This window comes from Urtica dioica, chromosome 2 (genome assembly GCF_054948205.1).
Source record: "Urtica dioica subsp. dioica isolate 48M chromosome 2, U.dioica_male_clone48M_v1_H2, whole genome shotgun sequence".
Classification (NCBI taxonomy): Eukaryota; Viridiplantae; Streptophyta; class Magnoliopsida; order Rosales; family Urticaceae; genus Urtica; species Urtica dioica.
Window position 1 is genome coordinate 39,152,037 of NC_142757.1, and position 16,174 is coordinate 39,168,210.

At 37.2% G+C, this 16,174-nt stretch overlaps 1 protein-coding gene and 1 long non-coding RNA gene across 6 annotated transcripts; both read left to right on the top strand.

Moving 5' to 3' along the window:
- The first annotated feature begins 2,424 nt into the window (after window positions 1–2,424).
- Window positions 2,425–4,358, top strand: LOC149404680 (uncharacterized). 2 transcript variants are annotated; one of them, XR_016295445.1, is made up of 4 exons: window positions 2,425–2,493; window positions 2,730–2,788; window positions 3,368–3,500; window positions 4,175–4,358. It is a non-coding gene; the product is annotated as an uncharacterized LOC149404680 (long non-coding RNA). The 2 variants fall into 2 exon arrangements; XR_016295444.1 differs by lacking the exon at window positions 2,425–2,493 and adding an exon at window positions 2,503–2,615.
- A 5,319-nt stretch (window positions 4,359–9,677) lies between these two features.
- Window positions 9,678–15,824, top strand: LOC149404681 (uncharacterized). 4 transcript variants are annotated; one of them, XM_089607017.1, is made up of 8 exons: window positions 9,678–10,125; window positions 10,588–10,750; window positions 11,013–11,213; window positions 11,291–11,536; window positions 11,930–12,077; window positions 12,359–12,590; window positions 13,398–13,740; window positions 15,711–15,824. In XM_089607017.1, exons 1-7 carry the CDS (start codon window positions 9,783–9,785, stop codon window positions 13,733–13,735), a joined length of 1,671 nt encoding a protein of 556 aa, XP_089463143.1. In that variant the 5' UTR covers window positions 9,678–9,782; the 3' UTR covers window positions 13,736–13,740; window positions 15,711–15,824. The 4 variants fall into 4 exon arrangements, with proteins under 4 accessions (XP_089463143.1, XP_089463146.1, XP_089463144.1 ...); XM_089607020.1 differs by lacking the exon at window positions 15,711–15,824 and adding an exon at window positions 14,670–15,138; XM_089607018.1 differs by lacking the exon at window positions 15,711–15,824 and adding an exon at window positions 14,212–14,397.
- Window positions 15,825–16,174: the final 350 nt, after the last annotated feature.

Genomic DNA, 16,174 nt, shown 5'->3' on the forward strand with positions numbered 1-16,174 from the left:
AAAATACCACCCTCCACAAATGAATTTCTCTTCCAGCCCTTCACCCCCGACGATATCCGCTCGCTCCACTTCAAAATGCCCTCCTATAAAGCCCCCGGAATTGATGACTTTCTAACTAATTTCTTTCAAAAGTGTTCGGATTTCTTTAGCTGCCGCCTCACTCGAGTTTGCCTAGGAGTCTTGAATGACAATTGGTCTGTGAAAGTATTCAATCATACTCTCATAAGCCTAATCCTCAAAACTAACAATCCAAAACACATGAAAGATCTCCGACCTATTAGCCTTTGTTTCGTAATTTATAAATAATTTCCTCTTGCCTTGCCAATTGCCTCAAAACCATCACGCCCATCATAATCTCCAAAAATTAGTCCGCCTTCATCAAACGTCGATAAATCTTCGATAATGCTATCATTGGCTTCGAAGCTTTGCATACCATGCGACTAGGCAGATTCGGAAATGGGCATCATTCAGCCCTTAAACTTGACCTATCAAAAGCCTTTGATCGCATTGAATGGTCCTTCATATAAACCATGATGAAACCTCTAAGTTACGATGATCGTTGGACACAAGAAATTATGAATTGCATCACGACGGTGTCCTACTCTTATGCCCTCAATGGCTCAATCTACGGTCATATCACCCCAAGCCGCGCGGCCTTTGGCATGGTGTCCCCTTATCCGCGTTCCTTTTTCTTTTTCGTGTCAAAGGCCTCTCTTCTCTTCTCCATGAAATGCAAACCAACGACCTAATACATGGTCTAACCTTTGGACCACGAGTCCTCAAATCGCCCACCTCCTCTTTGCCGACGATAGCCTTGTCTTTTTGAAAGCCACCAACAATGATTTCCTCACCCTCCGAGACATTCTTCATACCTACTCCCCTATCTCAGGCCAAGAAATCAACTTTGAAAAATCTGAGCTTTGCTTTGGAATATCTGTTTGCATCGACCACCAAATTTATATAGCCAACTCCCTTCAAGTCCGGAATGGTTCTTTGCCACAAAAATACCTTGGTCTCCCCGCCTTTTCCGGCTTCTCCAAAAAAACTCTCTTTAGCACATAAAAGATCGCATTTGGAACAATCTTAGGAGCTGAAAATCCTTTGACTTCTCCCAAGCCGACAAAGAAATTCTCATCAAATCCGTAGTGCAAGCAATACCTAGTTACGCCATGAGTTGCTTCTGCTTTCCCAAAATCCTAATCAAAGAAATACACCGTCTTCTTGTCCGTTTTTGGTGAAGCTCTACCGAGGAACACCAAAAAATCCATTATGTACATATAAATTAATTTGTTAGAGTAAAATCGACGGTGGTCTCGGGTTTTGCGACCTTGAAGCCTTCAATTAAGTTCTCATTGTCAAACAAGCATGGGGGGCTCATTCGTGTAGCGACTCGAAATTTAAGCTTAATGTCGTAAATTAAGTTAATCAAAGGACGAGAAAATTATGTAAATTAATTTTCTAAGAAGTATTTCCAGTATTTTTGGATTTGAAATATATTAAGGTAAGGAGAAATCTCGGAATAAAATAAAGGATTTTTCGAGTTCGTTTCGTATAATAAATTATTTTCCGAGGAGATATTCCGGAATTTAATTTAAGAAAATAAATTCTCAAGGACGAGAATTAATTCCGAGAAACCTTGAATATATTTGAATTAATCGAGAACGAACGAGAAAATTATCGGTTTGAAACATATAATTAAAAGTGCCATCGGTTACGGACTTAATTATATAATTAGGCGATGAAGGATATAATTGTAACAATTTTCAGGACCTATTTGAAGAGAATTTACAAAGAAGGGCTGAGTTGTAATTCTCGAAGATATGCTCTCTTGGTCTTATCTCTTGCCTTATCTTCATCCACTCATTTTATGCCACGTCAACATTACCACTTACCTTAAGGAATCATCTTCTTCATTTGTGATTATCTCTTGGCCGACCAAAGTAGCCACCAGACCAGGAAAAAAAAAACGAGAAAAAAAGAAAAGAACGGGGAAGAAGAAGAAAGAAGAAAATCGGGAGAGAAAAAGAAGTAACCGAGAGAGAGAGAGGGAGCGGGAGATCAGAGACTGAGAAAGAGAGAAACGATGAGATAGAGAGTGAGATACATTGGGCGGGAGGAAGAAGAGACCAGCGAGGAGATCAGAGCTCGCGCTCTCCGTGGTTGCGCGCGCCGTGGGTCAGCCGAGAGAAAGAGATTCTCGCCGGAGGTTTGTCCTTATTTTGAGGGTATTTCGAAATCAAAGTTTGGGGCTTTTCTTTTCATGGTTGTGGTCGGATTTTTGGAAAAGAAGAAGAGGCAGAAAGGTCACAATCATTTAAGGTAATTTCGAAATTCTTCTTCATCTTTTGCCCGAAATTGAAGAACAATTTCTAGGATGAACTGAAATTTGAAATTTGAATTTTTTGGGGTTTTGTTCGTTCACAGTTTCCGGCCGAATTGCTCGAGGAAGAGACAGAGGGCGAGAACCTCGCCGGTGTTCGTCAATACCCGGAGGTAAGGGAAACCTCATATCTCCCTTAGGTCATAAAATTTGGAATTTTAATTTCGGAAATTTGGGTGCGAGTGGTCCGATCGATGTTAGGTTTTGCTGCGTGTTGGTTTCAAACTTCTGGATGGTTAGGTTTCTAATTTTTTAGTTTGAGTTTCAGAAATTTTAGGGGTCGAGTGTTTCATCGAGGTATTGGACAAATGTTAGTGATTCTGAATTAATGGATTATCTCGTGTCACAGGTTCGGAGTTGATGCTTCTACGCGGAAGCATTGGACTCGTTGTGATATGGAGATTATAAGTAAATGACTAATTTATATGTTCCGGGTCGAGTTTATTATCGAGATGTCTGGAAATTTCTTTGGGTTGTATTTGGATTTAATTTTTGAGCTAAGTGAGAATTTGAGAATTACTGTGAGAACTCAGAATTTACACTCGTTGAACTCAGATACGTAATAATTCAAAAGTTGGTTATGTTGTACGACGATATTAATTCCCGAATTGTTGTTGAACGGGTTTTGTTGGATTTCAAGAAATTAAGCAGAAATGTATTTGAGACTTGTTTATGAGTTTTTGGATTAAAACTCGACATTAGTTTGATGTTTGATTTCTCGGTTTTCGTTATAGAAATGAGATTAGATTCGTTCAAAGGAGAACGAACTTGCTTATTAGAATTATTTCTCGGTTTTGAGATTTATCGTAGTTTCTCGTTCGAGTTTACACGTTCTCGTATCGTTTGAGGCTTTGTTCCGAGGACTTGGTTTCCTTATAATTGGATATGTCTTTGGGTTCTACGATTATTAAATCGTACGTTTGAGTTTGAGTATTGTGGACTACTCATAGGATTCTGATTCAGGATCGGTTTGATTTACAGTGATAGGACTCAAGACTGAAAGTCGTTTAGAGGGTTCACAGAGTAAGTGAACGTCTGGATTCTCGGTTTTAGTGAACGTTCGGGTTCACAAGACGAGCGAACGTCTCGTGGAAGAGCGACATAGACGCTTACTCTCGAGGTAGGTTATTATAACCCTTCTCTCCTGATTTTATGGTTTTGCCTCAAGTATATATTATTTTCGAAATGAAAATGTTTGTGAACGTGCCACGAAACCTAGAATCGTTTTCAAAATGTGGCGGAACTTCAACTCGGGATATCCGATTATGAAGTTGAGAATATTTTCGATATTATACATATATCCCGTATTTGCGAAAGAAAATGTTTTGTATATCCTGATAGAGCCGGAAACGTATATATATGAAGCGGAGAGTGCAATCGTATATATATAAGGGTGTGGAGAGTGCACCATTCTGATCAGAGGACTGTCACGGGTTATGTTGACAGGGGCTCAGGAAATAGTAGACGTTTAAATGGGCGTAGATGCACATTTAAATTCAATTGCATTTCTTGCATTTACATTTCTAGCATCAGCATTCCGTCATTTACATTTCTGTCATTTACATTCATGCAATTTACATTCCTGCAAGTTATACTTGTGCGTGTATGGTGATTTACACGTATAAGACTATTATTATACTTGTACGTGTATGGTGATTTACGCGGGACAAGAATATTATTATTATAAAGTAAGTATTATTTTCGAAAATCTTTTTTTTAAAAATCAAACCATTACTATAGCACCTACTGAGCCTCAGGCTCACCCCTATTTCCTCAAATTTTTCTTATAATCAGGATGTGAGAAGGAGAAGGGTTAGGAAGACCTCGGGATTAAGTGTGGTCGAGAGTTTGAAGGTTTTTCGCTGGATAGACTATCAAGTGTCGAAGGTTGGTTTTATATTTCTGTTTTCTTTCTTTTATCTTTGGACTTGTAAAGTAATCAACTGAGTATGCACCGTGGGTTAGTTTTGTAAAGTATATTAGTTTATTTTATATTCTAATCACACCCCACCTTTCCCGGGGCGTGACAATTCGCAATCCAGCCTCTGTCACCTCCCAAATCCTCAAAGCTTGCTACTTCCCCAACACCACTCATGGAAGCTAAAATCCACAGTAAAAGCTCCCATCTTTGGCACAGCCTCCTTTAGGGAAGAGACCTCATCATCCAAGGTTCTCGTTGGAGAGTTGGTAATGGGGAAAATATTCGAGTTCTATATGATAAATGGATACACTGACCTTCTACCTTTTCCCTCATTGAAACCCTTTTTCTTTCCGATGATATCCGTGTTGCAGACCTCCGCTTGGAGAATGGATTGTCGATTTTATCGGACCAGTTTGGATCCTGAGGATGCTGCCTCATCCTTACCATTCCCACTCCTACTACTGACACCCCAGATTATCTCAGTTGGTACTACCCTCGTGATGGAGAATACTATGTCAAAAGTGGCTATCATCTCGCCTTCACCCGAAATCAGCCCTCTCTATCCACAAGCTCAAACCCCTCGGAACCATGGTGAAGATATTTATGGAAACTCAAACTCACACAAAAAATCAAGACCTTCTATTGGAAACTCAACCATGGCTTATTCCCCACGAGCGATGCCCTTGCAAAATGAAATGTTATTATTAATCTTACTTATTCCTTTTGCAGCTCCACTACCGAGACGACTGCTCACGCCATTTGGACCTGCCTCGATGCCCATGCTCTTTGGCAAAGCTACGACCTTGACCACGCCATCAATCCACGCCTCGCCTCTGATCGAATCAGCCTCCTCACCAACGCAGCTAATGTTCTCGAGCCCGACTCTTTCCGTTTCTTTGTTGCCCTCTCATGGTCTCGATGGACCTACCGCAATGACATCATCCACGGAAAGCCACGCCTCAACCCCTGCTTCTTACTCGAGTGGACATCTCATCTTCTTGAAGATCTCCGAGCCCAATAGCAACTCCGAAAAGCTTTCATCCACCCTGCCCCTGCAATAGAAAATCCTTTCTGAAATACACTCTGCAACAAAACCACAACTATCATCACAGTAGACGCAGCGATCGACTCCGCCACCAACCGGAGCTGCCTCGGCGTCCTGCTACGCACCACTGGCGGTCTCGTTAAGGTCTCCCACGTTGCGCCAATCTTACACTAGGACATTACAGGACTTTAGACTAGAGGAAAGTCGTGTCTAAAGCTCCCAAAGTCGCATCTAATTTAGTAATAGACGCGACTTCATATGCGACTACGGTCGCGTCTGTATGTTCGTGTCTACGGTCGCGTCTGAATGTCTATAGACGCGATTTACAGACGCGATATCTCGCGTTTGTATGTCTATTTTAAGCTGGCACAAATAATTCCCTTCTTTTTGCAGGAGATATATAGACGTTGTTTCTAGCGTCTATCGAGATTGGTGAAACGCAACAGACACGACTAGTCCCATCTAAACATGTTCCCGCCAGAAAGCAGGAATTGTTTTAGACGCGATTACTCGCCTCTAAATCTCTGTTTTTCTTTTAAATTAATTTTTATATATTATTTCTTGAATTAATTTAAAATATTCAAAAATACATATAAATTAATAAATATGATATCATAAAAGTCGTAAATATCTCATAAAAAAACTAATATAAACCGCATACATATGTCATACGATATTCATATGATATACATAACAAAAAAAATACAAAATATCATAAAGTCACGTCTATAATATGCACATCTACATCCCAGATCCTCACGTCTATAAGTCACAACTCACCTCAACGAGCGGAGAAGAAATTTTGGATTTTCGGGAATCGTCGGACCTGGGTTGGGAGTGAAACTTGGGTTTGGAACGAGGGAGTAAGAGAGTGACAGAGGTAGAGAGAACGAACGAGAGAGACACTCACCAAAAATCACGGCGGTGTGGAGATGGTAGTCAATTTTTGGGAAAGAGCATCGCACGGAGCGGAAGACTTGAGAGAATGGTAACGTGGGAGGTTTAAATTTAGGTTATGAGTTTTATTTATAAATAAGCCGAAAATTCATTAATTAGTTGTGTCTATTTCTTTTTCAACCTACAGACATGACTATACCCTACATACGCAATTACTCGCATCTATATCTTAAACGCAAAAAAACATGGAGGCAAATATTCCCCTTTTATTTCCCCCAATTTTATATAGACGCGACTTTTTATTTTTGACGCGACAAGTCGCGTCTATTACCAAACAAATTTAATAAATAGCGGATAAATGTTCCGGGAGATGCGATTTGTCGCGTCTGTAATACTAAAAATTGCGTCAAAAAGTTTTTGTGTCTGAAACTTCAGTTTGTGGTAGTGTTTGCATCCTTTGCTCTTGACATGGCAAAAGCCTACGTTATTATGGAAGACCTTTATCTCGGCCGAACCTACAATATTTATCGAGCAGCTATCCACTCGGACTGCCTTTCAGCAGTACAACTCCTCCCCGACACAACATCCCCAATTACCGAGCTCGCGTATCCTCATCGACGACATCCGACACGTCTCATCGACACTCTCATCATGCTCTTTCACTCACTGCCCTCGAACCTTGAATATCCCATGCCCATCTTCTAAGTCAAATTTGCTTTACAATTCAATATGTCACTTGGCAGAATGTTATTCCCCCTCCTGTTATCCCTACACTTTCAGCACACAAAACATTATCCTATATAACTAATTGGGGGTGCATTATTACTGTAGTTTCTGTAGTTTCTACAGTATTTATATTGTCCACTAAAAAAAATCTTAAACTTCGTGTAAGCTCATTATTACATTATTGCCATTATTTCTTTCGTCCACCTACGTATGTTGGGGTTTTTTTTTTTTGTCTTATGCACTTTTATTATTTTTATTTGGGAAAATATCAATAGTATCCCTCGTGTTTAATCGAAATGCGAGATTTATCCCCTCTATTTATAGAAATATCAAACATATCCCTTTAGTTTAATATAAATGACATATACATCCCCTAAAAAATATTATATTACAAATATCACCCTTTTTCGTTTATTTTTTACAAAAAATAATTTGAACTCCCCAAAATACCCTTAATGAAATAATTTTTTATTTTCTATTCTATATAAAAAAATTAAATTAAAAAATTTCTTTATAAAAAGTTAAGGATTTTTTTATAAAGAGGGATTTTGATTTTTTTTTTAATAAAATAGTAAATAAATATTTATTCTATTAAGGGTATTTTGGGGAGTTCAAATTATTTTTTTGTAAAAAATAAACGAAAAGGGTGATATTTGTAATATAACATTTTTTTAGGGGAGGTATATGTCATTTATATTAAACTAAAGGGATATGTCTGATATTTCTATAAATAGAGGGGATAAATCTCGCATTTCGATTAAACACGAGTGATAGTTTTGATATTTTCCCTTTTTATTTTGTTCCTTTTTAAATATCTTGTTTTGTGGTATTTTCTTTCACAAGACATAAATTATCAATATTAAACAAAAAAACTTATTTTACAATCAAATTTTGAAAATCGACGATGAGTAAAGAATTGTACATACTTTTGCAAACAAAATACATAAAAGTAAGTACTGTTATGTTTTTACTGAAAGACACTTAATTAGAGATGAAAACTTTAGTTAAATGCATATTAAATTTATTATATAATCAAAATTAGCCAATTAAATTCAGCCGAGTAATGACCTGATTTTTTTTAAAAGGTAATAATGTGATATAGGTGATTTTAATATTAAGTTGACCAAAAATAGTTATTTCCATCTAATAATTGTGTTCATAGCTACATATAAATATTTGTTATAAGCTTATTAATTTATTAACAAGTCACTAACTAATTTAAAACATACTCAGTAGTTAAGATTAATTTAAGTTCAAAAATATATGCAATAATCATTTTTTTTCTTGAATATTAAAAAATCGGTTTATCTAAGTTAATCTTCCAAAATGATTATCGAAATCGTTAGCTAATTTTTTTTAATTAAAAATTCAAATTAACAAAACTGGAACCTATACACATAATAGTATAATCGCTACCAAAAAATAAAAAAAACTAAGTACGCTACTAATATTTTTACTGAGATACCAACTACCAAATGAGTAGTTTTACCTACAAATATTTACGAAAATAATGTTTACCGAAGACTATTTTATAAAATAATACAATTGAAAATAATATTTATCAGTTTTTCAAATAGCAAGTATTTATAAATAATGACCCTAGACATTAAACAAGATCCAAATAAACAATATGCAAATAGAAATATTGAAGAGTTTATCAATAGACATATTTTTAATTAAATAAATACTAAATTGTGACGACACGTCTGTGATTTTTTTAGACTAAAAAAGCTATATACTGTTTACATACTCTTTTGATAATTAGAAATATACCGGAAAGCGGTTTATAAGTAGATACTTTATATACCAACTATATATTCATCATTTGTCATTATGGAGCGTAATAACAACTCCTGTCTAATTTAATAAAAAAATTAAGCGCCGGATAATTTGAAATTTTAACGTTTCAATTATTTGACTATTTGGTAGAGTGTCTATATTTATAATTGAACAATTATAATATCCTTTTTTGAGAAATATACACACAAATCATTATATCATAAATAGTGACTAAGAGTTTTATTTTGTTTATATAAAGGTCAATGTCTGTAGGTTGCCTTTAATCCAATTTGATGAACATGTTTAGGCTATACTCCAAGATAATCATATCTTAATACCTTATAGTGTGTTATATAATTTTATTTTTCTGTCTTAACTGAATGTCTACCCATTGCCAAAATTTTATATAAATTATGTATGTAATTGTATTTTTCCTTTGACATGTTGTTTGAATGGTTTAATTTATCATATCGAGTTACTGATGGTATTATATATTAAAACAAATATATTTGGATATATGATAAATAAATAAATAAAAAGGTGTTGTATTAGTTCGGACACTAAATTTTAATATTTCTGGAAATTCAAATCGTCATTTATCATACTAATACTAGCTATATTGATTCAATTTACGATATAAAAATTTAGACAATTTAACTATCAAAAGTAAAACTCCTGACATGTGTATATGTATTAATATCGTAATGTTCTTATTGTAAACCTCTTTTATACGAAGATAACTAGATATAAAAGTTACAGCTAATTTTTTATGTGCGTTATCGTTTTATTATTTATTTAATTTATTTACTGTGAAAAAGGTGAACTCCCGCAGCAACGCGCGGATATTTTTACTCGTTTGTTTACTAAATAAAAGCTTCTTTTCCTAAAAATAATAATAATAATAATAATAATAATTTCATTTTGTGAGTGACACCACTGACATGTGAGCTTTACTAGTTCAGCAGCTTACTACCATCACGGATCTCTCTGGCTATCTATCAGAAAGAAGGAAAAGAAAAAAACTAGAGAAAAATATGAAACATGGCGGATCGAGAAAGAGAAGGGTTTCGATTGCGATTCCGATCCGCTCATTCGTCGTGGTCTGCGCGGTATTCGGCGCCACCGGTATGCTCTTGCTCAGCCTCAGGCCGGTCGATCCTCCTTCCGTCCCCGCCTCCACCACGGAGAGGTCGGTTTCAGATTCCGGTGATCTCATGGCCGGAACGAGCCGGACTCGGTCCCCGGTACCGAGTCAGAAGGTGAGGAGGCCGTGCGCGACGGTTGAGGAGATGGGAGAGGAGTTTGGGCGGGGTTTAGGGTTTTGGAAGGAAAGTCTTAGGGTTCGACGGGTCATCGATCAACACTTCGGTCTCAATGGTACTCATTTTCGTTTTATGTGTGTGAATTTGTTATTTGCTTGTTTCTATATCATTTTCCAAAACCAGAGACTTAGTTTTGTGTGGAACGTTCATTATCTGGTATTTCTGAGCTTAAATTTCAATAACTAAACAAGAGATATTATTCAGCATAGTAGATAAGTTGAACTTCAGCACAAGGTTTCTTTAGCAAGGCTTGTTGTCGTTACTTTGGCAGAATCGCTTGTTTCAGTTCATTTTCCAAAAATGGAGACTTAATATGCGAAACATTCATTATATGGTAGTTTTGAGCTTGAATAGTTTAAAAAGATTAAAAAGTTGCTTCTGTTTCTGGTTTCAAGAACAAATGGGACAACTAATTTTCAGCACAGTAGATAAGTTGAACTTCGACACGAGGTTTGAGGCATGGTGTGTAATTACTTTGGCTGAACCTTGCGTAAAGCTTTCTTATTTGGGATTTCAGGTGCTTCGAGAGTGCGTAATCTTCCTCCGGAGCAGTTCTGCCGGCACGGTTTTGTTCTGGGTAAAGCTTCAGAGGCAGGTTTGGGGAATGAAATGTACAAAATATTGAGTGCCGCGGCGTTGAGCATAATGTTGAACCGGTCCCTGATCATAGGGCAAACCAGGCATATTGGTTCTTTCCCAAGCCTTTCTTTTTTTAAATATTTAGTTTTTCGTTAATTAGGAGAGAAAAGAAAAGGTAGATTTGTTAGATTAAATGGTGCTAGACCTGTCGTATATGATCGTTTGTTATTGTTATGTTGCTACTTTAGGTTTTTAGGCTCTTGTTATGGTCCCAGCGGACCTGAAATCTGAAAGAAGGAAAAAAAACAGCGCATTTGTACCACTCTTTGTGATTCTGCTGATATCTTTGTTGTGTGACAACAGGGAAAAATTCCCATTTGGAGATTACATATCTTATTCTGACGTTTCCTTTACGCTGAAAGAGGTCAAACATCTATGGAGACGGAATAAATGTGAGAAAAAACACAAAAGACGGCTTGTTATAAGGACTGATAACTTTGAGAAGCCGATGCAAACAAATGTACTTTGTAGCAACTGGAGGGCATGGAAGCAACCCATAATATGGTAAATACAGAAGAAAAAATAACTTGTTCTTAATGTCTATTTACCATATACAAATACCCCATAAGCGCTTGTTTCAGGCTTCAAGGTACAACGGATGCTGTGGCGATTCAGTTTTTCTTGAAGAATGTGTATCCTGAGATGAGGAGTGTAGCTTCTGATCTCTTTGGACAGACTGAGGTTCTCCAATCACGCCCAAATGTATTCGGGGAATTGATGAGAGTGCTCATATCTCCTTCAAAGAGCATTGAGGAAGCCGTAAATTGGGTACTCCGTAGCGGAAGTGATCCCGATGTATCACTGCACATGAGAATGCTTATGAACAAGTACTGCTGCTAAACTCATATTTCTCCAATCAAATTTACGTCAAACTTTACGACGTCATAGAATCTTTTATTCTGTTGGATTCTTGAGGAGGGTGCTTTGAGCTCTAGCTGTTGACATTCAACACTAAGATCTTGCTGGCTTTATTTTTTCTTCTAAAGATTGTTATTCAGCAACCAGGATTTGAACCAGTGATCTCTGTCATGGGCATATTCACCTTCTCTCTGCATTATCTATTACTTTTGTATATAATTCATGTATATGTTTATCACGTGCTTATTCGAGAAATAACTCTAATTCTTTCGAGAAATTGTATGTTCTGTAAAAATAGAAAAGCGCTGTGTTGTGTGGCGTTGAGTGATGAATAATGCAGGTTTGTGCATCCCATATTTCAGGTCTGTAAGAGCGGTGCAGGCAGCGCTGAAGTGCATTAAGAAGGCGACGAGCAATCTTAACCTGACCTCGAAACCCAGGGTGGTCCTGGTCTCAGATACTCCCTCTCTTATAACGAGCATTTCTCCTGATCTCAATAAATTCGCCGAGGTAATTATGTTGGTTTAACCCAGTCATTATGTCGTTTTTAAAATAAGGCATGTATTGAACCTGTCTCCTCCTTTGGAGGAGTAGAGGTGCTGATAACTGATATAAGCCCGCTCTCGTCTCTAACCTGTTCATGATATATGATCTTCAGAGCTATGCTTGTTAATATTATATTTGGTTGGATAAACATCCTCAACTCTTTGTTCGGACTCATTTTATCAGCTACTATGAGCTGTAAATTTATCAAGTTCTCAGCTGTGGACAGTTACTTGTGTTTTCATCAGGTTCTTCATTTTAATTACGAGCATTTTAGAGGAAACATATCAAAGCCCACCAATGTTTTGCAAGGCCCTGATTTTAGAGCGAAAGATTGGGGACCCGCGCCCAGGTGGGTCGCTTTCGTGGACTTCTTTCTCGCATCACGAGCAAAGCACGCCGTTGTCTCCGGGGCTCACAGGCGAGTCGGAACAACCTATGCTCAATTAATCGCAGCACTTGCTGCTGCCAACAGTTTAAGTACTTTCTATGCCCAAAACTCTGTTTCTCGTTTTAGTCGTTATTTATATAACTTTTTTATTAAAATAAAAATTAGCGCAAATAGTCAGTGAACTATTGTGCGGGTGACATTTTAATACCAAAATCAATTTTTGGAGCAAAATGGTTATCTAACTATTGATTTTGTAGCATTTCTTCCTTTTCTATTAGTTTTTATATAAATGAAATTGAACCCCTATACAACTTAAAATATTTTTAGAATTCAGATAATTTGTTTATATTAAAAAAAAGTGACATGAAAACGAAAATTTTACTCTAAATATCCAAAATTATTGTTTCTTGGGGGACCTTGTCAATCCCCGGTTCGATTCCCTCTGGACGCATTAAATGGGGCCATTGGGGTCTCCGGGTCAATAATTCCAAGGCCGTGTGAAATTTAGTTGGGTCTAACCTGGACACCACAATAATATATATATATATATATATATATATATATATATATATATATATATATATATATATATATATATTCTAAAGTGTTAAATTTTTAGTCAGTATTTTAACGTCACATTATTATTTACTCAGTTTCTTTTATACCATTATCAAGTTATCTAAACTATAAATATATTTGTATGGTTTTAGGCGTCGAATTCATAAAAAATAAAAAACAAAAAGTTTAATTTTTAAGAAAATGACAAAATACTACACAGTAAACAGTTAGGGACCAAGATGTCACACGCACAATAGTTACAAGGATTATTTGCACTAGAAATGCTAGTTTGTCCCGTTAATCCTGAAGAGTCTCGTTTTTTTTAAATCTTTAATCAGGTGACAACGCCACAGAGTCTAGCTTCTCATTCTTGAGCAGCTTCCAAGGGGAACTGTTGAGGCAAGGCTTAAGGTTTCAAATCGGTTGGGGACACGTGTGGAACAGATTTGCGGGACTTTTAAGCTGTCACAAACAGGCCCACCAGTGTGCCGCGACCCCGCTCCTTCCTCCGGCATGGTGGGACGGCCTCTGGCAATCCCCTCTTCCCCGGGACATCCACAGGTTGGACGACTTTGGGGTCCAGTTATCGGGTTTTGGTACGATCGACGAAAACCACCTTCGCTCTCACTGCGATACTAAGAAAAATGTTGTGAAAACAATTTCCATACCATTGTGATCACGGTAAGATTTTGCTATATTTCATTTCATGGCTCGCTTTTTTTTATCAATATTGGATTTTTATTTTTTATTTTTAACATCTGAGTATATTCGATAGCTGGTTAACAAAGGCTCGAAAAGAGATAACCTCACCTGAGACATTGATGAGTGAATGTAGCGCTTTGTTCTGTTTTATGTTATCAAGCTTTTATTAGTTTTATAGACATATGAAGCCACTGCAGCGTAACGATGAGATTCAACGTGAACAGATTCTTTTTAAGGAATTTGCTAAAATGATTTTGTCGTCTTGGTCTCTTTAATGGTCATTCCTCTTATCCGAAGATGACTTCATGAGAAATCAATCATAATTATACTACGGATGGATGTAAGTCACCTTTCTAGAATAAGATGAGTAACTTGTTTGTTGTACTGCTTTGGCCTTGAGCCGGATAGGATTAGAAACTATAATTCTACTCGGATATTGTCTGTTTGCAGAAGAAGAAAACAGAGCTAGTTTGAAATGCGGTGAAGTATACTTTGACTAGCATGAAAAAAAAGGGAGTATTTACATGAATGCCCCTTAAACTCCTGTATGTGTAATCAGATGCCCCTTGTACTTGAAAACCGTACATAACAAACCTTAAAAACTTGCATTGTATCAATTGTAGGCATTTCGTCAAAAATCTGATTACGGTGTTAAAAAATTAAGGGTAAAATAGTATTTTTATTTTCTTTTTTTTATTAATTTTTTTTTTGGTATTATTATGTTTAAAAACTGAAAACAAAAAATCTCTCTCTCTCTCTCTCTGATTTGAAATATCATCGTAATTGGGTTTGTGGTTTGAAATATCAAATTGGGGCTTTTCGAATTAGGGTTCAATTTTGGTTTTTTCAATTGTTTTAACGATTGTCCACCATTGCTCATAATCGTCGATTACCTCTTCCTACCTCAGCTAGCTCAGCGACGACCTCCGCTCCGATTTAAACCACTTTTCTTTCACCGTTTATCTGGCTTTTTGGAAGAAAAAATATTTGTGTATGAAGATTTGAAGACTCGCGTGCTTTGGAGATGATGAGGTCGAAGGCGTTACGCGAGGCTTCGGGACTCCCTACGGGGCTAGCTACGACGCGAAGGTAGAGACGAGGTGTGAAGTGAGGATAGAGAAGAGACGAGGATGGCTATGACGCGAAGGCAGAGAAGAGGCGAAGCTGATGGGCTGGCTGCGACACGATGGTAGAGAAGAGGCGAGGCTGGCTGATTCCAAGGTGACGACTTCGACGGTGACGCGGAGCTACGACACATAGCTCTACACGATGCATAGGGGTTGTCGGGCGAGCTCGCAGGTTGTTCCAGTCCGACGGCTACAAACATATCTATATATATATATATATATATATATATATATAGAGAGAGAGAGAGAGAGAGAGAGAGAGAGAGAGAGAGAGAGATAGATTTTTAGTTTTCTGTTTTGAAACATAATAATACAAAAAATAAATTAATAAAAAAAGAAAAGGAAAATATTATTTTACCCTTAATTTTTTTAACACCGTAATCAGATTTTTTACGGAAGGACTACAATTGATATAATGCAGGTTTTTGAGGTTTGTTATATACGGTTTTCAAGTACAAGGGTATCGGGTTACACGTGTAGGAGTTATATACGGTTTTCAAGTACAAGGGGTATCGGGTTACACGTGTAGGAGTTCAAGGGGCATTCATGTAAATACTCCAAAAAAAATATGACTGGTAATTAAGAAGAAATAGAGAACAGCAGCAAGATACTTGTTAGAATAGACTGTTGGCATAATTAATTCAGCAAAAGTTTATAAGGCACATTGAAATCGCAATTACTCGTAGAAATAATCAAAGTAGTCGGAATCTTCTGCTTCCTCGGTGTTGCCTAAATACTCAGAGTTCAAGACTATAAAAAATAAGCATGGTACTTGGTTGAAAAATTCAAATGCTAACCTTTTTTGTACACTTTTCTTTCCAGACTGATGTTGCCACAATTAAGGATGTCCAGTGACTCGAGCAAGAACACCCGGAGGATTGCTTGCAAACCAATTGTTGGTTATCTAGTTTCCTATGAGCTTGAGGTTTTACAGGCGTGGAATGCTTTTCCCTTTAGCAATCACATATGCGCTGAGGTCATTGGGTTATTCTTCGAGAAATAATACCATAAACCTATCCAAAGAATCTACTTGAGCGATCCCGGGGCCTTTAGAGGCTATGTGGTCAACGACCGACGCGTAAAAGCTCAAGCGCTTCAAGCAACATAAATTTTGTCTTTGAGTTTGTGTTGCTTTCGTGGGTTTGTCATTCAGGCTTCGAGGTCTCCTAGGCCAGGACCAGATAGCCATTTGGACCCATAACGTTGCTTTCGTGGGTTTGTCATTCAGGCTTCGAGGTCTCCCTCTAGGCCAGGACCAAATAGCCATTTGGACCCGTAATTTCAAT